General features: G+C 43.7%; 1 protein-coding gene across 9 annotated transcripts; it reads left to right on the plus strand.

Moving 5' to 3' along the window:
* The first annotated feature begins 1850 nt into the window (after positions 1-1850).
* Positions 1851-23847, plus strand: eps15l1b (epidermal growth factor receptor pathway substrate 15-like 1b). 9 transcript variants are annotated; one of them, XM_028977387.1, is made up of 25 exons: positions 1851-1913; positions 2365-2406; positions 2507-2596; positions 3471-3518; positions 4243-4341; positions 4465-4524; positions 5030-5155; positions 5274-5333; positions 6811-7065; positions 9056-9213; positions 9457-9607; positions 9933-9995; positions 10368-10453; positions 10660-10732; positions 10926-11087; positions 12032-12229; positions 12827-13006; positions 13489-13597; positions 13669-13745; positions 14053-14107; positions 15811-15893; positions 16081-16180; positions 19648-19784; positions 21432-21448; positions 22630-23847. In XM_028977387.1, exons 1-25 carry the CDS (start codon positions 1887-1889, stop codon positions 22697-22699), a joined length of 2526 nt encoding a protein of 841 aa, XP_028833220.1. In that variant the 5' UTR covers positions 1851-1886; the 3' UTR covers positions 22700-23847. The 9 variants fall into 9 exon arrangements, with proteins under 9 accessions (XP_028833220.1, XP_028833225.1, XP_028833218.1 ...); XM_028977392.1 differs by lacking the exon at positions 19648-19784 and adding an exon at positions 17586-17607 and having other exon boundaries at positions 22630-22693; XM_028977385.1 differs by lacking the exon at positions 21432-21448 and having other exon boundaries at positions 19648-19793.
* Positions 23848-25218: the final 1371 nt, after the last annotated feature.

Consider the following 25218-nt stretch of genomic DNA (forward strand, 5'->3'; position numbering starts at 1 on the left):
CAACCATGAAGACAATCATTTTATTCACTTTGCTGTAGTTTGATACGTCAGACAATTAAGAAGACTCAGGTTCAAATCCGGCTTGCTACCATTGTGTCCCTGAGCAAGACACTTAACCCTAAGTTGCTCCAGTGGGACTGTCCCCGTAACTACTGATTGTAAGTCGCTCTGGATAAGGGTGTCTGGTAAATACTGTAAATGTAAAAATAAGAAGGTTTCAGGTTAGTCTAAGTGTTCTCGAAAGAGGAAGGTCTTAAGCTGCTGTTTGAAAATAGTCAGTGACTGTGCTGTTCTGACCTCAAGGGGAAGTTCATTCCATCACCGAGGGGCCAAGATGGAGAAGAGTCTAGATTAGTGTTTTCCTCGTACCTTCAGTGGTGGAGGGAGTGCAGCTACTGGGAGCCAGTGGAGGGAGCGTAGCAGAGGGGCGGTGTGGGAGAATTTGGGAAAGGTGCTGCTGCGTTCTGTATTAATCGTAGAGGCCGGATGGCATTCAGCGGTAGACCTGCTAGAAGGGAGATACAGTGGTTGGCCTAGCGAGTAAGGAATTGGGACCCATAACCAGAAGGTTGCTGGTTCGAATACTGGGCCGCTGAGGTGGCACTGAGCAAAGCACCGCCTGTCATGGCTGCCGACTGCTCACCAAGGGTGATGGTTAAAAACAGAGGACTGTGTGACAAATCACTTCACTTTCACTTTCCAGGAGTCCAGTCGTGAGATTATTAGGGACTGGACGAGTATATGGGTGGCCTGAGTTGATAGATAAGGGCGGAGCCATCTGATAATGTGAAGAAGGGAAAGGTTGGCGATGTGAGTCTTGTTGATTTAACACGTTCACTTTATGTAGCACCGGGTTCTGGAGAAACGTACTGTCTAACCTGTATGTATCTGAAATGACAATAAAGCTCAGCTTAGACTTGTGTTAATTCCTTCTCTACAACATTACAACTTTTTACAGGCTACTCAGATGCTGTTCAGGTTTTACTTAATTTTGTGCCTGAAATTCACACTGAATCCAGCCTTGTGTTGGGATCAGGATTATCCTGGTTTTAATTTGATTAAATGTTTTCCAATCCAAACACGAACTGTTGAACAATGCAAAGTAAAGGTTTGATTCAGATTAAAGCTGAGATTGGATTTAGGTGATCTGCTCTGATTTCAGAATCCCTCTTTTCCCAAATCGGTTATCCAAGTGGAATATAAATTTGCCAAATGCTCTACACGCACTCAAGGTTTTCAAACCCAAGCGTAAATTAAAGGTCTCCAACCAGGGACGGATTACGGACCGGGCCAGCGGGGACGCTGCCCAGGGGCCTTTGGGGTGCAGGGGGCCCGTGGGGCCCCTAGCCCAAAACAATTTGCAACGCAGTTTTTTTCACATTGGAGAACTTGCAATGCGTAAATAATGGGGAGAGACCTATCTGCTGAATAGAAATGGGATGATTAGAAAAAGTGCTTTGATTTAGAGCATGAATTGTATAACATTCAAATAATGTTTGTTATGGTACGATCTGGTTGTGCTACGTTGCTACCTGTCTCTATAAACAGAGATGGGTAACCTGGTGCTAACATTAACGTGAGGTAATAGCATTAGGCTGTACTGAGTATAATTTGAGATCCAACTTACTGTATCAACTTTTCCGAGGTAAAAAGCGGCAAAAGATTTTGTCAACATCATTCTGCTTTTACAACACGGTACACCGCACTAGTTTGGGCCCACAAGTGGCATGGTTTGCCCAGGGGCCCACACGACCCATAGTCCGTCCCTGTCTCCAACGCCGGCGATGGTGAAACAACCTCCCGCTCCGGCCGCTCGCGGTCTGCGCATGCGCGCGCGTGCACCTGTTTGAGCCGGGGGCGCGCACGCCTCAGCCGAAGCCGGAAACATGGCGGCGCTCATGACTGCGACCCAGGTAATATAAGTACAAGTTGGGCTGACGTGCGGTTGCTCGTGGACGCGATGTTAAAAGCTGTTAGGGGGACGGGAGCCTACGCCACCGCTGCGCCGAAACACATTTAGTGTGAGGCGGGTCTGTCGGCGGGATTCGTCGTGACACTTTTTTTTTTTTTGACAAGGACGATGATGATATCAGATAATATTGTCAACGTAAAGGAGTTTAGAAGTTTGTCCACAAAAAAAATGTTTGTCTCTTCTAGTTTAACACGCTGGACTCACAGCTAAAGGTTTTCTAAACGCGGCGACTGTATTATTTACTAAATGTATTTAAAGTTATATTTAAAGCTATGTGTCTTAGTTTTCACCCTGTGCAGCTTTTTGTGTTGTGTGCTGTAAATGGGGAACCGATTTTAGTTTTAATGATTTTTAAAAATTGTTACAGTTGTTATTATTATTTTTTTGTTTAGATCTCAAATGGAAGCCCTGCCTATGAGAGCTACTACCGACAGGTACCTGCGGCTCATCTGGTTTGCAGACGACTGGGATTTAGTCCTTATGCTCTTGCTTTTTTACGTGAACACCCGTGCAGCTGTTGACTGTGTCCGACAGGTGGATCCAGGAAACACCGGCCGAGTCGGAGCCGTGGAGGCAGCGCAGTTTCTCAAGACGTCGGGACTCTCAGACAGCACGCTGGGGAAGGTAGATGTGATGTGAAGTGATTGTCACTTGTGATACACAGCAGCACAGCACACACAGTGAAATTTGTCCTCTGCATTTAACCCATCACCCTGAGTGAGCAGTGGGCAGCCATGACCGGCGCCCGGGGAGCAGTGTGTGGGGACGGTGCTTTGCTCAGTGGCACCTCAGTGGCACCTTGGCGGATCCGGATTCGAACCGGCAACCTTGTGATTACCACTAGGCCACCACTGCCCCCAGGCTTGACCGCACGAGGAAAGGATTTCCTTTGCTACGTGTATCTATACATAAAAATAATTAATGTGGTAACTGAAATTTTCTGAAAATGGGGAAAAACACTTTGTCCTTTAAAGATGTGGATCAAAGATGATTGGTCACAAATTCAGTATTTCATCAAAATGTATATAGTAGTACAATGCAAAATTCAGTAGTTTTTAATCTTCTCAACAGTAACCCCCATAGTTCAGGAAGGGACTATCTAAAAGTTAGTCTCTCCCAACTTTTAATAATGATCTCCTACAAGCAAAAGTCTACAGATAGAGAACAGAGTCTGTTTCTCTACACACATCATTTCACTGTTTCATGTAATTCTGCAATAAACGAATTAGGTAAATCAATACTTGTTTAATGTTTGACATACAGGTTTTAGTTACATTAACAAAATTGCTTGTAGTTTGGACAAACAGTGGTTTTGTTTCCACTGGTTTGTATCAGACTTTTACACTTTTCTGTATTTGTAAATCCAGATTAATAAATTTACATGTAAAAATGTCAAGAAACTGAAAGAAAATTGCATATTCCTCTATACTTATTTATTCTCCGTGCTTGGAAACAAGAGACCGTCTAAATATCTTGCACGTTATCTTGTCTCTGTTAGATTTGGGATCTGGCCGATATGGAGCAAAAGGGCTACTTGGATAAGCGGGTAATGTAAACCATTTTCAGAATAAATTTTCTTTCTTTTTTTTTTTCATTTTTATTGCACTCATGTACATGTTTTTTTGCTTTTATATCGGTCTTAGTGGTCCCCTAATACTGTGTCTGAATTGTCTTTTTGAAATTCAAACCTGTTGCATCATTACAGCCACTTTTAAACAGGAGGTAACCTTTCCCCTTATGATGAAATAAGGGGATAAATTCCAGATCCGACCGTCTGAGCTGCAGCTCTTTGAAGGGCGGAGCAGAATGGCCAATGCTCTCTTTACACCTATCGCCATTTCTAGCCACTGCAGGACCGTAGACAGGCTAGGGGAACTCGTATTAATGTTAAATAATTTCACAGTTAAATTTTATAATAGGTGACCTTTTACTTTGTTAAGAAGTTAAGTTCATGAAGACACAATCTATATATATATTTTTTTTAATTGTTAGAATTTCAGTCACATAGAGGGAATTTTTTATGCTAAATTAGACAAAATATTAGTAATATTGACATGTTAGGGAGCAATAGTTTTCACAGTCGGAGAACATTATCTAGAACGAGTGAGTCAGTGTAAAGAAGTGTCTTGGTAGTATCAGTGCTTCTGGATAGTGCATTATTGATGATGTTATTGAGGACTGGTGTCTCCTGACAATAGACCTATGGGCAGCGGTGTCTGTAGGTCTTAAAGTGGCAGAGCGCTTATTCCCTTTCGTCTCATGATACTCAGGGTTTCTTTATTGCATTGAGGTTGGTGGCCTCAGCTCAGAGTGGAAACGACATCAGCCACAACAGTCTGACCCAGGCCATGCCTCCACCGCCTTCCTTTGTGAGTAGCACAAGTATAAATTCTTGTTTCAGACATGTGTGGTTGTTTGTATTTAAGCCTGAACATTTTGCATGTGTGAAGTGGCCATGATGCTGCCCATTTAATTTACTTTTATTTTAACAGAGGGACACAAGCAGCCCATCAACCACCACATTGTCAAGTGACTGTACCTGGACATTGAGGGTAGGTGGTTTTCTGTTCTGTATTCCAGTTACATGGCCCACATTGTTATTCATGTCAACAGAATGGCATTTTAATACTCAACAGGGGGAATGTTCGAAAACTACAGCTTCTGTCGCTGTTTAGTTCCATAGCCACACCCCTGAGCCACACTGTTTTTTTTTTTTTTACTTGTGTCCCAGACCGGGTTCTTTTCCCGCAGAGTTTGCATGCCTTCTCAATATTTTGCATGCAAGTTCAGTGAGCTGGTGAAGTTAAATCTTAAATAAGTCGGTATTCCTAACCATCCAGAAAAGATTTTGGCAAGGAACCTTCCTGTTTTGGGTATCAGGTGTGACCCTGACATTGCCTGCTTGAAAGTGTCATAGGAAGGTTATTTGCAAAAGTAATGTACAAAAATTGCAGGCAGAAATGTGAAACGCTCACTCTGTTGATGACCTGTTCCGGAGATGTTCTGTCTGTAGCCTCTCTGTGACCCAGACTTTTTTTTACACCTGTGCGCCTGCAGTTGGAAGAAAAAGCAATGTTTGATGGGATATTTGAGAGCCTGACTCCTGTAAACGGACTCCTCTCAGGCGATAAAGTCAAGCCTGTGCTGATAAACTCCAAACTCCCATTGGACGTGCTGGGAAAGGTTTGTACTCAAGACACCTTCAAACTGGAATTTACAGTGTTGTGTTTTAACAGTTACTTGGTTTACTGCAAAACATAAAGGGGAAAATATATGTATATATTTTTTCCTTTACTCCCAGATTTGGGATCTCAGTGATATTGACCAAGATGGACATTTGGACAAGGAGGAGTTTAGAGTGGTGAGTCTGAAGAATACTGTTCCAAAGTTGTAGGCAATAGTGTCCGTGGTGGCCTAGTGTTTGAGAAGGCATGCAAAAAGGAAGCTGACCTGTAATCAAATCCCGAAACACTGAGGTGCCACTGAGCAGAGTACCGTCCCCGCATACCCTGTGTGACATTCATGGCTGCCCACTGACAATCACTTCACTTTCACTTTAGACTAATTTCATTTTCCCCACCTATGGACTTTTATGCATCTTCTATGTACACATAATTTCAGAATAAGGAAATTTGTCAATAAACACCAGGTAAATCAATATTTTATCGATGTTTGCATAGGATGTTTTAGTTACGTTAAGGGTTCCCTGACATGATTTTTTTTCTTTTGATTTTATATAGGTCTTAGTGGTCCCATGAAACTGTATCTGAAGTCTCTTTCATAAATTCAGCCCTGGTGCAGAATTATAGCCACTTTTAGCCAGTCCCACAATGATATTTCCTCAGGACGCGCTGTTTCTGTGTCTGTAGCTTTAAATGCTAAAAAGGAGGAGAGCGGCCTAAATAAGTTGATGGGGCATTCGCGAAAATGATGTCATAAATACTATCAGGAAGTTGTGTTGCCGTTTTTTTCAAAAAAAAAAAAAAATTAACTGACTGGTTCTTCAGAGTCTCGTATGACGGAACTTAAAAAAATTTAAATTGTGCTCATTTTTATACATTTGTACATTTTTACATTTGCTCAAAAATACATTTGTGCTCATTTTTACATCCAATCACCGAGCAACTGCAATGCTTTGCATTTTTGGAAGCCGTGGCGTTCTGTGGAGATAATGTTTTAGGGGAGGGGTGGAAAATTCTCTGGGTGGACAAAGCATGAGAAACGGGAGGTAACCTTTCCCCTTATGATGTCATAAGGGGACAAATTCCAGATCTAACCGTCTGTGTTGCCACTCGCTGAACGGTGAAGCAGAATGGCCAAAGCATTCTTTATACATATCGTCATTTCTAGCCACTGCAGGACCATAGACAGGCTAAGGGAACTCTTATTAATCTTAAATAATCTTAAGTAAAATGTAACAAAATAGCTTGTAGCTTTGTAAACACAAGTTTGTGAAACTTGCACAGTGTTGTACATTTATTATGATTGTTTAGTATTGGCCGGCGCTTTACAAGTAATGGGGTGCCCACCTCGAGGGAGAGCGATGCCAGGGCTTGTGCGTGTGACCTAATAGAACATCCTTTTTTGCTGCAGGGAATAGGTTTTTTTGGCACCGAACAAAAATTATATGAATATGAAGTGCAGTGAATTTTCCAGGGCGACGTTTTTTTTTTTTTACACGTTTAAGAAACTGTGGAGGTGGGCGGTGCGAAATGTTTAGTTCTTCCTTGTGGGGCCATAACAGAAAATAATTGAGATTTAACTTACATTTACTGATTTTCGCCTAGGCCTGTAGCAGTACCCGTGTCACTTAAAACACTACCTCTGCTGCTCCTCAGGCCATGCACCTGGTCTACAGAGCCAGGGAGAACGAGACAATGCCGTCCACGCTCCCCCTGTCTCTCGTCCCTCCATCCAAGCACAAGAAGACGGCAGGGACTTTGCCAGGGTCGGTAGCCGTCCTCCCGCCCAGCCCGTTCCTGCTTAAGGAGAACCTGCGTCCCACCCCTGCCCATGGCAGGCACAGTCCACTGGGGAGCACCAGCGGCAGCCTGTCACCCAAACATTCGTTTAAGAGCACCTCTTCACCGCAAGTATGTTTCAGGCACACGCAAGCACACAACACTTACGTGCTTATTATATTATAGGCAGTAGCTGTTGCCAAAATTATAATAAAATTGAATCTGGTAAACAACCTGACTTTACTCAACTCTAGACGGAATAGCAAGCTTGGCATTCCTGAGACTGAGTGCAAAATTGCCGATGCAGGTCTCTGGTGCACGTTGGGTGCTTCACCCCTTTGTATTTTATGTGCATTAATATGGTGTAAGTGCAGGATGATGATGTTATGATAGGGATGAACACATTTATTTGGACACCTGACCACTGCAGTCCTCATCCTCAAGTCATCCAGATACTACTTGTTTAGTATCTTCAGTTTCATTTTTTTTTATTGGGAATGTCTTATTAATCTACAGAGAAATTTCCTTATCAGAATCAGGCATGTTATACTCTGTTTGCATGAGCTTAAGCAAAAAATGAAACAGATCTGGCCATGATGGGGAGTTGGATTTCAGTTCTGCTAATCCCAGTATATGACTACATTTCCCAACCAAAAGTGGACTGCAGGGCGTACGAAACACACAAGCACAACCCCCACACTGAGTATCTGGGTATCAGTTCGTAGTTCTATATGCTCACTAGAAATCCAAACACACGTATCGCTCGCGGAGAGACAGCTCGCACATTGTCCCCGCGGGACTGAAAAATAAGAGCTCCCAACCCACTTAGGCAAACAGTCCTGCACAAACACGGCTCCTCAGGTGCACCTGTGCTATCTGGCTCTTCTCAGTGCCAATTACTTTAGCCCACAGCCCACATACACAAGCACCCACACACACACACACACATTTTTTTTATTATTCTACTGCCGACATTCCCATTGGACAACTACACCTGCTGAGGGTCACACTTAAATTAGTTTGAATACTAAATGATTTGTGTATTCAACTATGACATACAACAGTCTTTCCTTTCTGATATTAAGGCAGCATGTTATATGTTACCGGGTCCAGTTGGGGTCCCAACGTGTAACATTATACAGCTCTGTTCTGCTGCAGACTTGGATGGAGTTATGTTTTTTTGGCTGGGGACACTGAAGACAGGGTTGGGATCCACTGACTTTTTTTAAAAAAACATTTTTTATCTGATTTCTCTGTAAAACATGAAAGAGTCTACCCGGGATTCTTCTCTCTGTTGGGTAAATGCAGCACAGAAAGTGGCAGAAACTGGTTTGAAACTTGCTAAGGAGCAGTATGTTGCACAACCAGACCTGCTTTTCCTGTCAAAGTGACACTGAGATGAATAAGTTCTTGAATGTTCACATTCCTGCCTTCAGCTGTTGCAGTACGGCTAGGGTCACACAATACTGCATCAAACGAATGTCCACTTCGCAGACTCACCCTCCATTTTGTGCTTTTTTTTGTGGGTGTGCCTGTGTAAATTATTGCACAGTTAGCAGGTTAAATCATAAGTGAAAGTATTTATTTTATGCAAACTGTGTTTGCAGGATAGGTACCTGCTAGTGGTGAATATTCTGAATATTCTGATATTAATTCTGATTTCTATCCAAATTAAAACGATGCATAATCACTGTGAATCGCGTTGAGTCGCAATTTGAGTGCATCGTCACACACGAGGAAAGCGGATGGTCTGCGCTCTTGTGGCTGCAGCTGCTGTACTGACCCAGAGTTCCAGTTCACGGCACACTACAAACTGTGTTTAAGCCATAAACAAAAGCCATAGCAGGCATTCCTCGATGCAAAAACATTCAAATGCAGCATAACCCAACCAATAGTTCCTTTGTTTCTTAAAGAAGGTATAATGTAGGGACATAAAAATGTATGAACAATATCAAAAATCTGTTTTTTTGTCTACAATAATTTAAAAGAAAAATAATTGCCTAGTTCAGTTGGTTGTGAAGCCATTGTTTCTACTTTAAATGCATTTAATATGCAACTAAGGATTACTGATTAATTACAGTGCAGTTGATTTGAGTCAAATAATGAACTGTGTTTGTTCTAGCCTGTGCTGGGCTGGGTAGTGCCTTTGGCCGACAGAGGGCGCTATGACGACATCTTTCAACAAGCTGACACTGATTTAGACGGCCTGGTTGGGGGCGTTGAAGTCAAAGACATCTTCATGAACTCTGGCCTGCCACAGAGCACCCTGGCACATATATGGTGAGGGTGCAATTTATTGTAAATAATTTTTACAAAATCTGTCCTCATCAGATAGTGTCCGCGTATGACATTTGTTTGTTAATCATGTGGAGGGCAGATTTTATTTGGTATTTTATTTCTCAGCTGAAAATATGAGGCTGGACGAGCTACAAAGCTTTTAAAAATGAAATGTTCTGCCAAAGTAAAGCATGACGCAGAGAAGCTTCCATAAAAAAGCAATTTATTAAATTGCTCCTGTTGCAGGTCTCTGGCCGACACTGAGCGACGGGGGAAGCTGACGAAGGAGCAATTTTCTCTGGCCATGCACTTCATCCAACAGAAAGTCACCAAAGGGCTGGAGCCTCCACAGCTCCTGACCCCCGACATGATCCCGCCCTCAGAGAGGGTTGCGTCTGTGAGTGCCACCCCTCCCCTTCCCCTCATGCCGTGATCTCGGTGAATTCCCGAGCCTGATTGTTCTGTCTCCTATAATCTGCGGTGTTGTATGATTGAATTGCCTGCCCTGTCTCTAATCAAGACTGCTGGTGTAATGCTGAAATAATGATCTTTTAATGACCTGAGCCTGACTTGTGTCTGTGTTTTCTGCTTTGCCCAGTGGTGGAGATGCTGATGGTGTTCACGTGCATTTCCACCCTCTGTGTCAATTTCATGTTTCTCTGTGTTTCTCATCCTTTTTTTCTCTGGGTGTCTTCCTGTCCTTTTAAACCTCTCTCCTCCAGGCTTTCTGTGGGTTTCTGACTCCCATAAGATATGAAAGGTCCCCGTTAGTGAATTATCGGCGAGTGAGTAGTGTCCTCTTACATAATTTCTTTTCTTTTTTGTGATTGTCTTGCACTCTACTGTACATTTGGAATTAACAGTTTAAACCTGTTTCATGGCCAGCAATGATGAGTCAGAACCATGAGAGACTTGAATCATCGTGTTTGATTCCCAAAATCATGTTCATGCACATCCAATGTTCAACTGTTATTCAGCACGGCCCCCTACTGGTCATGTGTGGAAATACAGCCTTTAATGTAGGTTGTGTTTGACTAAATTGTACACCCCTCAAAAAAATAAAGGGAACACTGATTGTCAATCAATTCACATGCTGTTGTGCAAATGGAATAGATAACACACTGCACACATTATATATATTTATCTTTATCTATCAGGACAATAGCAGCCCTGTGACTTCTTTGGAGCTCACAGGAAACAAGGAGTTTGATGACCTCACGCAGGAGATCAACCAGCTGCAGAGGTCAGAGCCACAAAATTCTTTCCTTCATACAACATTGATTATTTAACTCTCTACGTCACCAGTTATATCACTGTTGAGTTGATGGTAGACTTAGAGGAACATTTCCATGCCCAATGTATTATTTAATTGACAGAATAACCTAGCCAACTGCTAGTATTTATATATTAATCTATTTATCTATTAATGATTTTTGCTTGCATTCCCAGGGAGAAGTTGACTCTGGAGCAGGAGATCAGAGAGAAGGAGGACGCCCTGCGGCAGAAGAACAGTGATCTTCAAGTGAGACTGAAAAATTCCTCTCTGTAATTTATGACTCCAGGTTTCCCTGTAGGAGCATGTGACGGTCTGCAGCTGTAAGAGTCTGTGACAAATGTGACTAATGTTCCTACTGCACCTGCTGGCTAATGGCACAAAAAGATTTCAGCATTTTTTGGATTTCCTCTGCATTTTTATTTATTTTTTGCATCTTCAGGACATGCAGGGGGAAGTGGAGCGGGAGAACAGCGGGATGCAGGACGTCGACTCGCAAACACTGGCGGCGCAGGAGCGACTGCAGGACATGGAGCAGCAGAGGACTAAGCTGGAGAACAAAGTCAATGACATGAAGAACAAGTGTGAGGAGGAGAGGAAGAAGGTGTTTTTCTTGCAAACACTTTCTGTCGGTCTCATACACACACAGACATGCTCCCAACTCTCCACTTAATCTTAAACACTCACACACCGCACACACTTTTTGGCTGATGCTAGCATTATTACCTTAATATGAGCATGAAAAATTACTTACAGTGCCCAACACCACGGTTTTACATACATCATCGTGATTTCCCACATTTCACAGTGCACCTGGACCACAGGCTCGTGGTTGAGCTGACACGGTCCAGAAATCTTGCATAATTGCTCAATTTAGATGAATCAGAAATGTAAAAATCTGTTTGTTTTAATGAAAGAGTTTCTGACCATAAAAGGTTTGGAATTTCCTAGGGATTGTAGAATCCTAGAAGCAAATAGTAGTCTAGCAGGAAAATATGAGCAGTAAAGATGAAAATATGAGCAGTAAAGTGTCCCTGTGCCAATGAAAAATGTTCTATTTCTTCTTCTGAACTGCAGCTGACCAGGAACTGAAAGAACAATAGCTGTTATACTACACTGGGTGGCTCAGATTTGATTTGGGGGGAAAAAACTATTAACAGGAGCTCCACTTCTGCTTTCAGTGGCCCAATTGTATTGAACTGATAATCACCTTTTTGAATGTAAAAAGTTTAAGTTGATGCCTGAAACATGGATGTGGCAAAACCATGAACCAAAAGCCTTTGATCATAAGATGCATGAAGGTGGCTTCTGTGTATCAGTTTATCTGAGGTATTGCATCACTAAGAAATTATTGTAATATTGGGACTAGGAACCATTTTATGCTTTATTAAAATGATTGTTTGCATGCTTGCTTCTTTATACATATATAGTTGTATATTTTCTGTTCTCAAAAAACAGATGACTACTTTGTATTGTCGCCTGAATTTTGATATTATTGTAGTTGTGTTATTAACGGCAATGCGTGTTTGTGTGTGTGTACTTGTACAGATCTCATCCCTGCAGTTGGAAGTGTTTAGTAAGGAGGAGACTCTGCAGACGCAGGAAAAGGAGCTGAGCCGCACTAAGACCGACCTATACTGTCTGGAACAGGAGGAGAGTCAGCTGGAGGACAGAATCCGAGCAGAGCAGAGCAGACTGGAAAGCCTCATCACGCTGCTGAAGGCCTCTCAGAATGAGATGGAGGAGGTACACACACACTAAAATACACACACAACATCCACAGAAGTACATATCAAGTTGTAAGGACCATGTTTGTAGGGTTATGTTTGTATGGCCCATAATTACCAGCAGATTGTCTCAATGGGCTGTACAGTTACTATAGACGACACACCTCCAATTTAGACCCTCTCTGGACTCACGTGGAGAAAAAAAAAAAGGTTGTTCGGGTGCTTGATTCAGTGCCCCAGAGTGAACAAACAGAAGCAGGCAAACGGTGGAATTGTAGAATTGGTACAGGAATAAGCCGATATACTAGTGCAACAGTGGCCCGGTGCCCTAACGAGGACAGCTTACTGAGGTGAAATCTCCACTGTCTGTGTTTTAACGTTAGTAGCATTAGAATCCTTTTGCCATTAGAACGAGAGCTTTCATTTGTCAAATTCATTTGTGTGAAAATGAACCAAAGCTCAGAAATCAGTTTCTGAGAAGTGGCCGTTTGTATTACAAGGCATAATGCACTAAATCTCTTGTATCTGCCGCGGCGGGCAGAAAAGGAGAAGTTAGGCATGTGTGCTTTATCTCTGCCGATTTTTTTTACTCAATCTTTTGACTTGCTTTCTGCAGGCCCGGAGCCAGCTTTCCCAGATCCAGGATGATCAGCAGGAGGTCAGTAGGACCATTGAGGAGTACAATAAAGCCCTGAGCGGCAGCCTCAGCGACCTGTCCCGCCTGCCGGAGCTACACGAGCCAACATACACGGCCATGCTGTCACAGTCAGAGCGCGATGAACGTCCTTATGCCACGGTGAGACAAACCTCGCTACTGTGTGTGTGAGAGAGAGTGAGTTTATGGTGTTTTTGTTGTGCAAGAGGTTTTCCTTTTTTCAGTGAAAGGGGCTTATTTATCAACGTGACACATGACACTGCTGCTTGTAGTAACTGTAGACACTAGAGACTTGTGAAATGCGACTTGTGACATTCATCTGCATCATTGTGTCCCAACACCACTCCAGGAGCGGCCTGCAGTTTCACCTGAACTGCACCCTTTTTAGTCTTTGTTACGTAATCCCAGAGCTGAACTATGGTCGAGGGGAAATATATTTATAAAATGGTATTTACGCAAATCAATACACCATTTATTGAAATATTTCTTAATTAAAGGCAGGAAAACTACACCGCAAAGTCTACATTTAAGCAAAATCTTGCCAGCATATCGTGTAGAAACAGGAAATTATTTGATTTTCAGTTATTGAAATTAGAGTTTGAATTTTGTCCCATTTGGTTCAGGAGAATTCCTTTAAATCCAGACTGGCAATGTTCAACAGTCAAGCTCCTAAAAACACCCCCGCTGACCCGTTCAAGTCTGAAGACCCATTTAAGTCTGACCCTTTTCAAGGTGAGTTTGTCCGGTAGATTTTATTTCCCAGGATTCTGTTCAGTCTTAAATCTTAATTTTTGTCTTCAAAGACCCATTTGGTGGAGATCCTTTCAAGTCCACCGACCCTTTTTCGTCACCAGACCCCTTCGCTCCAAGTCCCACAAAGGTAAATGTGAAACGTTTTGTATATGGAAGCACGTTGTATATGTAGGCCTCTGTGTTTGTGTGTTTTGTGCTCCTATGTGAGTGAGAGAGAGTGTGTGTGACTTTTAAGACAGTGTTGAGTGGGCACTTGCTTTTCACCTGTTACAACCAGAACCTTGTGGTGAATGAGACTCAGCTGTCTGTAGTCAGTGTGGTGCCAGCTGTGGAGATCTGATAAGATTCTTTATAAACTCTAGTAACATGCCAAAAATGACTAAATCTGCCTTTTTTTTCCCCTTACTTTGAGTATCTGTTTCTTCTGTTTTCAGCCAAACTCGTCCAGAGGGACTGGCCTTTTCTCCTATTCCAAGCCCAAAGACTCAGGTACACCCTCCTGTCAACCTCACCCTGTAACTAGATCACGATCTGCTGTATTTTTGTCCGTAACCACAGGTGTCCCTTGCTCCTGCTCTCTAGTCCCCATGCTGACTTACTGGAAATGGCAGGCCTATGCTGCCAGCTCCCTGCGGTGCACACAAACAAGTTTAGGCCTTAATCTTACAATCTTCACAGTGTGTGTTTTGATGCTTATAGTTTACTTGCCTTTCTCGTGTTTTAAAAGAGCAGGTGTATTTTTTATGCTGAAAACAGCTTAAAACGAACTGTTTTTATAACAAATAATTTCTTCCTGAGAGATTAGTCAGATATTGAAGTTAGATTGAAATAAGCTATATTCATTTGTATTTCAGCCAATGGTATTACTCCTGTTCCATAAATACGGTCTTGTTTTCACTTTCTACTTTTTGTCCATTAGTACTTTAAAAAAAAACATATTTACCCCATAACAACTGTAGATGAATGTGAAGCACAGTTGTCAAATCATATCACGTTTTATCAAGTCACTTGGTTCACCTTTTTACATCTACATGATTTATGAGATACCCATATCCAGAGCGACTTACAATCAGTGGTTACAGGGACAGTCCCTCTGGAGACACTCAGAGTTAAGTGTCTAGCTTATGATATATTTTTTATTTATTTATTTTTATTTCATTAAAAAGGGATTATAGCTCCCATCACAGTGTCATGATTACACGTCTCAGTATGTGGGGTCTTTTGAACTTGGGTGGGATATTGAAACACACCGCATCCAAAAATAAGGTAAAAATGGGATGTCAAAGGAAGAATTTAGTTGGTCACCATGGCGACAAGACACATTAACTGTGTGGTGCATTAAAGTGTAGAGAAATGCTATAAATATATGTAGTGGGTAACCGTTTTAATTTAAATTTAGGAAAATGTGTTTTTTATTATTTTTCCGTAGCGGTTGGACGCGATTTATATCTTTGGTTTCACATTTTTCCTGTGCTAGCGGTCTAAATATAGTAGCCCACCTTCGCATTCAACTGTTGCTCATCTGAAAATAGCCCCAGTAGGCAATTGTAGCCAATCATAACAGAAAATCCCTGACTGTCTACTCAGTAGCTGCTACCCTTCTTCTTTCTTTCTTTTTGGGGGTACAGTGACGAATCTTTTCTCACCACCTCCTCCTCCAGCATCATGACGTTGTTTTAATTTATGAGAAACACATGGAAACACACACGTGTGTTGAACACACAGCCCGCTCTGAGTTGTTTCACAAAACACCCGTGCAGGGGATGGAGACAAGAAAGAAAAACATGCTCATGAAGCATAATTCATGCATTCATAGCCCTGTGAATGTGATCCTTTACGGTCACTCTCGCAACAAACATGCTCCGTTACAATGGCCTGTTTATTCTCCTCCTCCTGTGACCCGTGTCTGTTCATTAAGGCCTCGGTGCGTCACAATGTTGAAAACAGAAACACTGCGGCTGCCACAGTGGAACCACTTACGGCCTTAATGAGTTCATTAGATGCACGCGTCACACCCTGACAAAAAGCCACTTTTTCTGTTACGGAAAGTCATGGAAAATGAAATGCACCTCCTCCCAAGCCTCTTAAAATAGCACCCGGCCCTTGAATAAACTTTTTTTTTTTTTTTTTTTTTTCTGAAGTTGCTACGTGTTTTTACGCCAGCGCGTGTGTGTGTTTTCGCTCTCTTCCAGACCCGTTTGCATCGCACGACCCCTTTGCCGACAGCTCCTTTGGAGGGAGCGCCGGCTTCGCCGACTTTGGGAAAATGTCGAAGGTAGGCGGGTTGCTTGTTCACCCACCATCTGCCGTGACCCAGGTCCTGTCAGGCACACAGAGCGGCTCACACACTTGCTCAGACTGCTCTGGGGCCGGAGCGGGAGCCTCTGGCAGAGCGGCTTGTTTGCGGCCTTTGTGGATTGAAAGTTTCACGCTGCTTCTCCGGTGTTGTCTTCTTTTTGCAGGGTTATTCCAGGTCTTCTTTTGAGAGAAAGCCTGGCATCCGTACACCACCTTCTAAGAAGAACCTTCCTCCAAAACCAGCTCCCCCTCCCTACAGCTCCAGTATGTACACAAACACGTATGCATACACACATATTAAAAAAGAAAAAGTCTGTAAAGAACGTTTTCACACAAGAATTTGGTTCCGGACGTTGCTGTCTCTCAAGCAGCTTTGTAGAATATGTAGTGTAAAGTACAACATAATAAAAACGACTAAATCTATAATTAGCATTGTATTTACAGACGTACGCAATGTACAGGATAAAAACGAGAAAGCTCTGTATACCCTACCAGTGAAAAGTTTGGACCCCACGTTTATGGAGACTAAAATGGAGCCATGTAGAAGAATTAATTTCAAGAAACATTATTAGCATTTTTGCAGCACGAGAAAGTGATGTGTGTTTGATGATTCAGTTTTTTCAGAGTCGTCTTCATTGCTACTTTGTTCAATATTGTCATCTTCAAAAGCCACTTTTTTGTGTGTTTATTACATAGTACTGTGGAATAGCCCATGTGAGGCTGTGTCTTCAGTTTAATTCTGTAACGTAAAGAACGTAAGACCCGTAAGTGAGCATGTGTCCCCAAACTTTTGACTGGTCATGTACATAATGTGTAATCAACAGTAAAGTAGTATTGTGAATATGGAACAGGAAGTCAGAGAAATGAGGGTAGCTGTGGTGTGTTTCAGGTCAACTGTTCAGGCACTCATTCAAACATTTGGTCAGTATTATGGACCGTTTGTACGGACAGAATGTCCGTCTGATGTCACCTTGCAGCATTTTATTGCTCCTAAGCCTCAAGCTGACCTTTTCGCAGGCTTCACCTTCTTGACCAGACAATTCTCAAGCATTGGTTGGTTTTTGTTTTGTGGTGTTTTCCTTCATCTGCTGCATTTTACAAGAAAACCCCTCAACATTGTAATTCGTTTTTGAAGTTTTGTTTAAGCGTCCTTTATAGAAGACAATCACAGTTTAGTTCAGTTTATGCTTCAGCTTAGTCTCGGGTATGTCACTGTACAGCTAATTATTGTAATTCTGCGAGTTTACATCAACGCTACAAACAATCAGTTTTTTTTTGTTTTTATCATAACTATGTAGACTTGCAGGATTCATGGTTCTGAAAAATTACGTTTACTCAGTTGTCTCATTTTCAAGGTATTTGGTGTGGATCAGAATTTGGGCTTCTTGCGGCACCCCCGACCAGGAAACACTATTGTTCCTTAAGAGGTGTAGGTTCTCAGACAGAGACAGGGATGATGTTCAGAGAATTTTTTTTTACATCACAGACCCTCTTGCGGTTCATTGTGGAATCCTCCTGGGATCAGATGGGTCAGTGAGGATTCCCTTCAACGTGCCATGTTCCATCAGTTAAAGTGTATAGCTGACTTCACCTTTGGCAGAATAAGTTTGAGAGATGAGAAGTGCAGAGAGAGGCAGCTGAAAGCCGCTTTTTGCTCTGTACCCCTCAGGTGCGAGCTGCTCTGACTGAAGGTAGGTTGGAGGACACATGATGATGGGATGGGAAGAACCCCACTCTGCTTCTGTGGTGTCTGTGAGAGATTGTGTGAAAGGCTGCTGAAGTGTAATGCTTTTGCATGCCTTTGCTGTGTGTGAATGTGTGTCGCACTCTTTTCTGCTTCCTGAAGAGTGATATAAGTCGCTTCTCACTGAAAATCCATGAGGTTTTAACCCTAATGAATGCATACACTGCCAGTCAAATGTTTGGACGCCCCAACTCTGTGGCAGATATGAAGACCAAGATGGAGCCATTTTGAGGAATACAACATAGGAAACATTTATTGTATTTGGAGAAAGTCAAGTATGTTTGATGAATCTGTTTTTTCAGGGCGTCTTCTTTTTACCTTCATGATCCAAATCTAAACGTCGCGTGATGTCATGCTCCTGCATTTTTACACTATAATTGTATAATGTAAAAAATGCAAGACCTGTACATGAGTAGGTGCATCCAAGCTTTTGCCTGGTTGTGTGTGCGTATGTTAAAGTGCAGCGGTTGATGTGTGCGTGAATTAGTCAGTCACTTAAGAGTTAGTTAGATGCCAGATGTGACGGCAAGAGTGGAATTTTGCCCGTGAGTCATTCCTTCATCACTCTGGTGGAGAGATGACCTCTGGATGACCCCGGGTCATCGTGGCCATCACCTCAGGCAAGCTGTGCCACACCGAGGACATCGGCAGCTGACTAGTGAGCCTCAGCCATTATTTTGAGGGTAGACTGTCCTGAAATTTACCTGTTTGATCGGTACCCGCAAATAGCACTTGTAGTGGGTGTGTGTGTTCGCGTGTAGTTGTACGGTGCCTGTTTTTCTATTATTGTGACACCACTCTTGGGTGGGGCCTGTGGGGTGCCAATGCATGTTCCTCAAAACAGCGGAACATGGCCAAAAGATAGGAGAAGCCAACATGTATTCTCTCATCATTTTCTGTCTTATGTTCCGCCCCACACATCTTTTCACAAGCAGTGGCAATGCTGAAGTGTTGCACTGTCGAGGTCGGTTTCACACCTGCGCTTCACTGCCTACCTGTGCTGCGTTCCCGCAGACCATGCACCGCAGGTTTCCTCCCCAGGTCACAGGACAACGTCCGCTCTCCTCTGCGAAGAGACCCCAAATAGCATGAAGTTTCCCCGCTCATCCCTACTTTCATCTATTCAGTTTGGTTCTGCGGGGTGCCGTCGTAACGTGGTCAGAAGATCGGAGAAGCCTACACCCCGGCAGCATGCTCTCAACGTTTTCGTTCCCCCCCCCCTCTCTTTTCTCCTCCCCACACGCCTTTTCACAAGCAACCACTGCTGAAGTGTTGCACTTGTGGTTTGTTTCATGCCTGCGTTCTGTGCTGCATTCCCACAGACCATGCAGTTGTGAAATAATATAAATAAAACATGGGGGGGGGACATGGGGTTCCCTTTAATGTCTTTAATTTTATACAAAGCAGTGTGTGTGTGAGAAATTTTTAAATCTACAGTGTGAAAAACAAAATCTATATTTCGTGAAATATTAGATATAGTTGTGTATTGACCGTGGCTGATGCCTTCACCAAATGCAGAAACGAAACCTGCCGTGCGGTTTTGGAGCACCGCGAGTAAACGCAGACCTTGAAGTAACCCTGCACTTTTTCTCAGCCGAAAGCTGCCCATGTGCCGGGAACCCCCACCTCGCCACCAGCAGCTATCGTGAACCATCTTGACGGTCGAGCGTTGAAATGCTGAAGCATTTAAACAGGAAACAAGGACGCAGCACGTTACGTTTGAAGGAACCCTCAGCAGCAGTTTTAAGATAATTTATTTCCTAGTCCTCACATTTTGCTTGGTATCAGTCCCACCATCGGCTTTAATCTCTCTGGTCGTGTTTGTTTCAGTGGAAATCTGTGTTGTCCAACACAGTGTTCCCAGCCCACTGTCATCAAAAACAGTCCAAACTGGCCACCTTTTTGGAAATATCGCCCGCTCAATCTGGCAACGCGGAGATCAGGCTCCTCGTGGACCTTTTAGACTGACCTCCTTTTCAAACTCCAGGTCTCCAGGTGACTGCCGCAGGTAAGGCCTCTGGCGCGCACGTTCAGCGCGTCCCTGCTGATGGCAGTGACTGGGTCCCGAGCGTCCCCCCTCGAGGTGAACCCTTTAAGCGCCCCTCGCTCGCAGACCTCACCGCCGTAAGTTCGGTATGGTTTGTGTGTGTGTGTGTGTGTGTGTGTGTGTGTGTGTGTGTGTGTGTGTGGCCCATGCGGTGTATCATGCCGTCGTCATCGCCATCGCAACGCTGCCTGCTTCGCCACAACGTTCTCCTTTTTGTCTGGAATGTTCCCAGCGCGCCCGGTTCGCTCTCCCTCTCTCTGTCCTTCTACACGAAGCCTGATGGTTGTGGGCTCGATTTGATTATCATATCATATGTAGAGATTTTGTTTTACCTTTACAGCATTTATCAGACGCCCTTATCCAGAGTGACTTACAATCAGTAATTACAGGGACAGTCCCCCCCCCCCCCCCCGGTCCAATTTAAGGTTAGGTGTCCTGCTCAATGGTAGTAAGTGGGGTTTGAACCTGGGTCTTCTGGTTCACAGGCGAGTGTGTTACCCACTAGGCTATTTTTCACCTCATTTATCATTCCAAAAAAAGGCAGTGGAGAAAAGGTTCAATTCTCTCAATAGCTTAAAATGTCAACTTGTCAGTGTCGTAAAAGCAGTAACACACTTGATGTTGTGTGAGAGTGTGACATTTAGCACATCAGAATAGACATTTCGCACTTTAAACCTGCTATTGTGTCAACTTCATGACCTGGCACCCCAAAATGAATGACTGAGATGAGTGGCAGAGGCACGGAAATGGGTTCAGGTTGGGGGTCTGATCTTACAGATTCTTGACTGTAATGTGGGGAATTCTTTTCCCCCACATTCAACCTTGATTATTCAGATGACACCCCCCAGAAATGCAGGGAACCTGCAACAACATAATCAATCAATCTTTATTTATAAGGTGCTTTTTACCATGTACATTGTCACAAAGCACCTAACAAGTAGAACAAGTTGCAAGAAAACAGGAAAAAAAACCTTGAGAGGAACCAAGTCTCCGCAAGGGTAATCAGTTCTCCTCTGCTGGATTAAAATGAAATACACCCAGAAAATGATGGCGTATGAAGGTATTGCAGTCCAGGTAGTGTGTTAGTCCCAGCAGGGGACTATCAGACATGGTCAGCAGAGGGCCGAGGGGCAGGAAGCGGCCCCGTAATCAGAAGGTTGCCGGTTCGAATCCCGATCCACTGAGCAAAGCACCGTCCCCACACACTACTCTCTGAGCAGGGTTAAAAAGCAGAGGACCCATTTCATTGTGTGCACCGTGTGCTGTGCTGCTGTGTTTCTCAATGGCAATCACTTCACTTTAAGTAAAGTAAGTAGGACAGTCCATGGAGATCATCACCATCATCACTCCGAACCTGCTGGAAACCTGGAAACTGCCCAGGCACGATGTACAGTCCACTGTGGAGTGGAGAAAAGAGAAGAGCGAGTTAGTGATGTGTTAGTAACTGAACAGAGAACTAGAACTATTTCCGGCAGCGGCACTCATGGTGAGGGGAGTGTTGTTCATGGCTAGACCGTATGAGTAGGTTTTTAGACTGGATTTAAATACCGGTACTTTCTGGTACCCGTGCACCCCACTCAGGCTGCGTACGCTGCGCTGCACCAGCAGTAGCTGTTCCTGTTGTCCTGTTGTCCTGCTTGTGTTGTGTCTGCGGACTGTGTTCCTCAACCGCTTTTTTAGTTTGTGTTTTTTTTTTTTTTTTTTGGATGATCTGTTGATCCCAGAAGCTGGAAGTGCTAAGGTAAGGCGTCTCAATGGTCCCTTGCCCATTGAACTCTCTGCATGTCTAGTAATTCGCTGCATGTGCCCATAGACCACACCCTCCACCCATCCTCCCCTCTGTACCTGTGAGCATTGTGATTGCACATTGAATCTGGATTACGGCAGTAATTCTGTTCGTGTGTATCTGTGCATGAAATGCGGATGCAAAACCAGATCCAACAGGCCCAGAACACCCTGGCATGGAGACACGTCAGTGTGTCCTCGTCCCCCCCACAGTTCCGACCCAGAGTGCTTATAGCCTATCAGACGTGTGTTTTGTAGTTGTCGTAAATGCATGCGTTACTCTTTTGTGCTCCTGCGTCATTGTGCTGGGCTATTTTGGTCTCTGGTGACTGCATCTTTGCATCGCACATTCAATCATTTCATCACATTAAATTACTTTTTTTTTTTTTTTTTTTTTGCATTGTGCATCTGTGGCTTTATTGTTCTGAAGTCCTACATCCAGTAGCATTTAGTCTAAAGCCGTGGTTCCCAAAATATTTGTCCCGGGGCCTGCACGCTGGAAATGTGCACATAAAAAATGCTTTAAATGATGGTTGTGTATTGATTTAAAAAAAACGTTAATTAATCACATTTGGCAACTGATTGCAGTTCATTCATAATTATTATTATCATTGTTAATAAGGTCTGTTTTAGATGATTCATCCAAAAGCACACTAAACTGTGTCTCCTATGGTACGTTTAAATACTTTCCGCACCTAATTTCCACTCTTGTTTGAGCGCCTCGGCAGCAGCGTCTCCCCTTTGGAAAAAGAATGTAAATTTGTCTGTGAACGTGCGTCATCTGAACTGACCTTTAAACTCAGTCACTGTCCGAGGCACTTAATATTAGGCACTAAAATATAATATTTAATGGCATCGGGTCAATCGCACGTTAGGTTTGTCAGCCCCAGCAATAGACCCCCACTTTGGGAACCACTGCGGTAAAGCCAGTAAAAAGCCAGTGTGTCACGGATCCGAAAGGGCTTCACAACATCAGAGTGGTGTCTCGTGTCACGTGAGGTGCGTCCCTCCCACAGTGTCCTGCCTGCAGTGTGGCCGTTAATCATCAGTGTGTAAATTGCGTGTGGCCGTAGTGCGGATGTTTGTGCCTGTGGGGTGTAAAGTGTGAGTCTCTCTCTCTCTCTCTCTCGGTCCCAGTTCGGAAGTGAGTCGGCGCAGCTGGAGTGGGCGAAGCGGGAGAGCGAGCGGACTGAGCGGGAGAGGCTGAGGCGGCTCCGTCAGCAGGAGCAGGAGGACCTGGACCTCGCCATCGCCCTCAGCAGAGCGCACACCTGACGCGGTTCTCCTGCGGTTCCACATCCGGCCCACCCCACATGCTGCTCTCTGAAATCGTTGTGCTCCGTTCCGTTTTAGAATGAAGGTTGGCCTGCATTTCTAAATCTTATCACATTCGGTTTCTGGCCGGGTCAAACGTCAAACACCAAAGATCTTGAAGACTGTTGTACTCCTTTTATACCTTGCTGAGGTCACAGCAGGGTTCAACCCCTCACCTCAAATCTCCTCCGAGGAGAGTCTGAGGAATCGCAGACCATGAGGATCCTGAGTTGAAGAACAGACCTCACCTTGAATATGTCCTGTATCCTCATACGGTTGAAATGTTCTCATAATGCTAACAATATTTATCCTTTATTTTCAGGTTTTTACTGACTTATTTGCACTCGTTTCAAAAAATGTTTTGCCTGTGAGAAGCAGCTTGGTTTCAGGCCTGGTTTTCTTTGGTTTGCTCTTGAACATTTTTGTTCATTTACCAAATCTTCTGTTCTAAATAACACTGTTATTCTCACTCCTCCTACTCGTTTGTATAAGATATTATAAATATCAGAAAATCCAAAGTAATCAGTTATATATTTTGCATTTTTGAAAATTGTATTTATTTTCTTTTTCCTGCAATAATCTTGAATGACGGTCCTGCCAGTTGCACCATCACATGGCCGTGTGTCCCTTTCACACATGACAGTTCTGCACTCCGGCAAAGGGAACAGGGATCTGTTTATATATATATATATACACACACACACACACTTCTACTGATTATTTATGAACCTAATTGCAACGTATAGTGCTTGTAGTGGTTCACAGCAAAACAAGTCAACCTCGTGTAACAATCACCTCGCGGCATCATTTCGGCAGTGATGTATGGCTCACGCGTGTCTGTGTTGGCGCATGTGCGTGTTTCATGAAATGTGCCTGTATTTAAGTCCAGCAGAAAGTGAATTGTACGGCCAGTTTCACGGGGTGTGGCGTGAATGGCGCCGTCTGACCGTAACACTCCACGGGGGGCGGCAACGGCACACGCTGCAACTGGCGTGTGATTTTGTTTTTAATAAAGTTCCGGAAATCAGGGTGCAATGACAATTTGTGATGTTTTCATTTTTTTATTTTTATTTTTTCTTTTTTTTTTGGTTCCTTAATCGGCCTGACCTGCATGAGGACGTGAAGAACGGCAAATTAGGATTAGGCCCAAATCCAGATCCTTCAGCTCTGCTCATCTGAAATTCCGGGGGAATTTTGCACGCCAGGTGCATTGTGTTTCATTATGACTCATGACTAGGTGTGTGTGTGTGTGTGTGTGTGTGTGTGTGAGTGATTGAGTGAAGGAGTACTTGGCTTGTTTAGGTTGATTTCTTTGGATCGACTCCACTGCGCTGCAGGAACGCTCGTCCACGCTTCAGATGTTTACGTTTTTGGAAAATCTGGAGACCCCGCTGGCTGGGACCGGTGTCATTTCTGTTGTTGCTGTGAAGATGGAGATCTCAAGTGTGGTTTAAAAAAAAAAAAAAAAAAAAAGTCATTTTAACAGCTGCACGAGTTTGTGCACCGGCATGTTAACCAGCTCCATTTGAAATAACAGGAAATTCCTTCGTACGTTTTTATTTACCGTTCGTGTGGGGAACGCGTTTCAGATGGTTTACCTTCCCTGTGGAAAAAGGGTGGCGAACGCGATCTGTGGGTGCCTTCGTCGCCCAAGGTCCATCTCCCAGCCTCGATCTGGGCCTCGGCCCGTCTGCGCCGTGTTCAGTAGGCCCAGCCCACAGACACCTCAGCGTGTCTGTGTTTGAGCATTCGTCATGGGAATAAAATACTTATTCCATCCATTTATTAACCATCTGAAAGATATTTTCTTGATTCCCTGCCACAGAACCACCTGGCCTTTTTTTTTTTTTTTTTTAGGACATAAGGCTGCATGTAAATATTTGAACTTTACGAAGAACAAAAAAAGCAGAACATTATGATGTTACTCAAGTGTATAAAGCCTGGTAGTAAAAGTTACTATGCTGGGAACAAAAAAAGTGAAATGAGACCGCTGCTTCTGCACTTCGCTGAATTTGCTATTATTAGCGCTGAGCGTGTTTCTTCTTTTTTGGCTGAATTCGAAATGTTGGTAGGTCTGCATCTTTCCGTTCGTGGGTTACGCCCTTCGGCGAATTTCTCCATTCAGAGCCGCTTTGAGTGTAGGACTGGGCCTAAACTAGTGCACCAGCGGTGCATGCCCCGCCCCCCAAACTCAGGTTATCCCAAGCGAATGGTGACCTTTTAGGAAAATGTCCGAAATTGCTTGGAAAAAAATTGAACGTCAGAAACGTGCCAGCGCTACGACCCAGCGTGTCTTTCTCATGACTCACATGGGCATACCAAGACTTGTTTTCCTTGGGCTCTGCGGCCGGTCCTCCTGGCGTGCCCGTCTGTGTGGGCGTGTCAGAGGGTGAGAAGGTGACCCCGGGTGAC

Source organism: Denticeps clupeoides, chromosome 4 (genome assembly GCF_900700375.1).
Source record: "Denticeps clupeoides chromosome 4, fDenClu1.1, whole genome shotgun sequence".
In the NCBI taxonomy this organism is placed as follows: domain Eukaryota; kingdom Metazoa; phylum Chordata; class Actinopteri; order Clupeiformes; family Denticipitidae; genus Denticeps; species Denticeps clupeoides.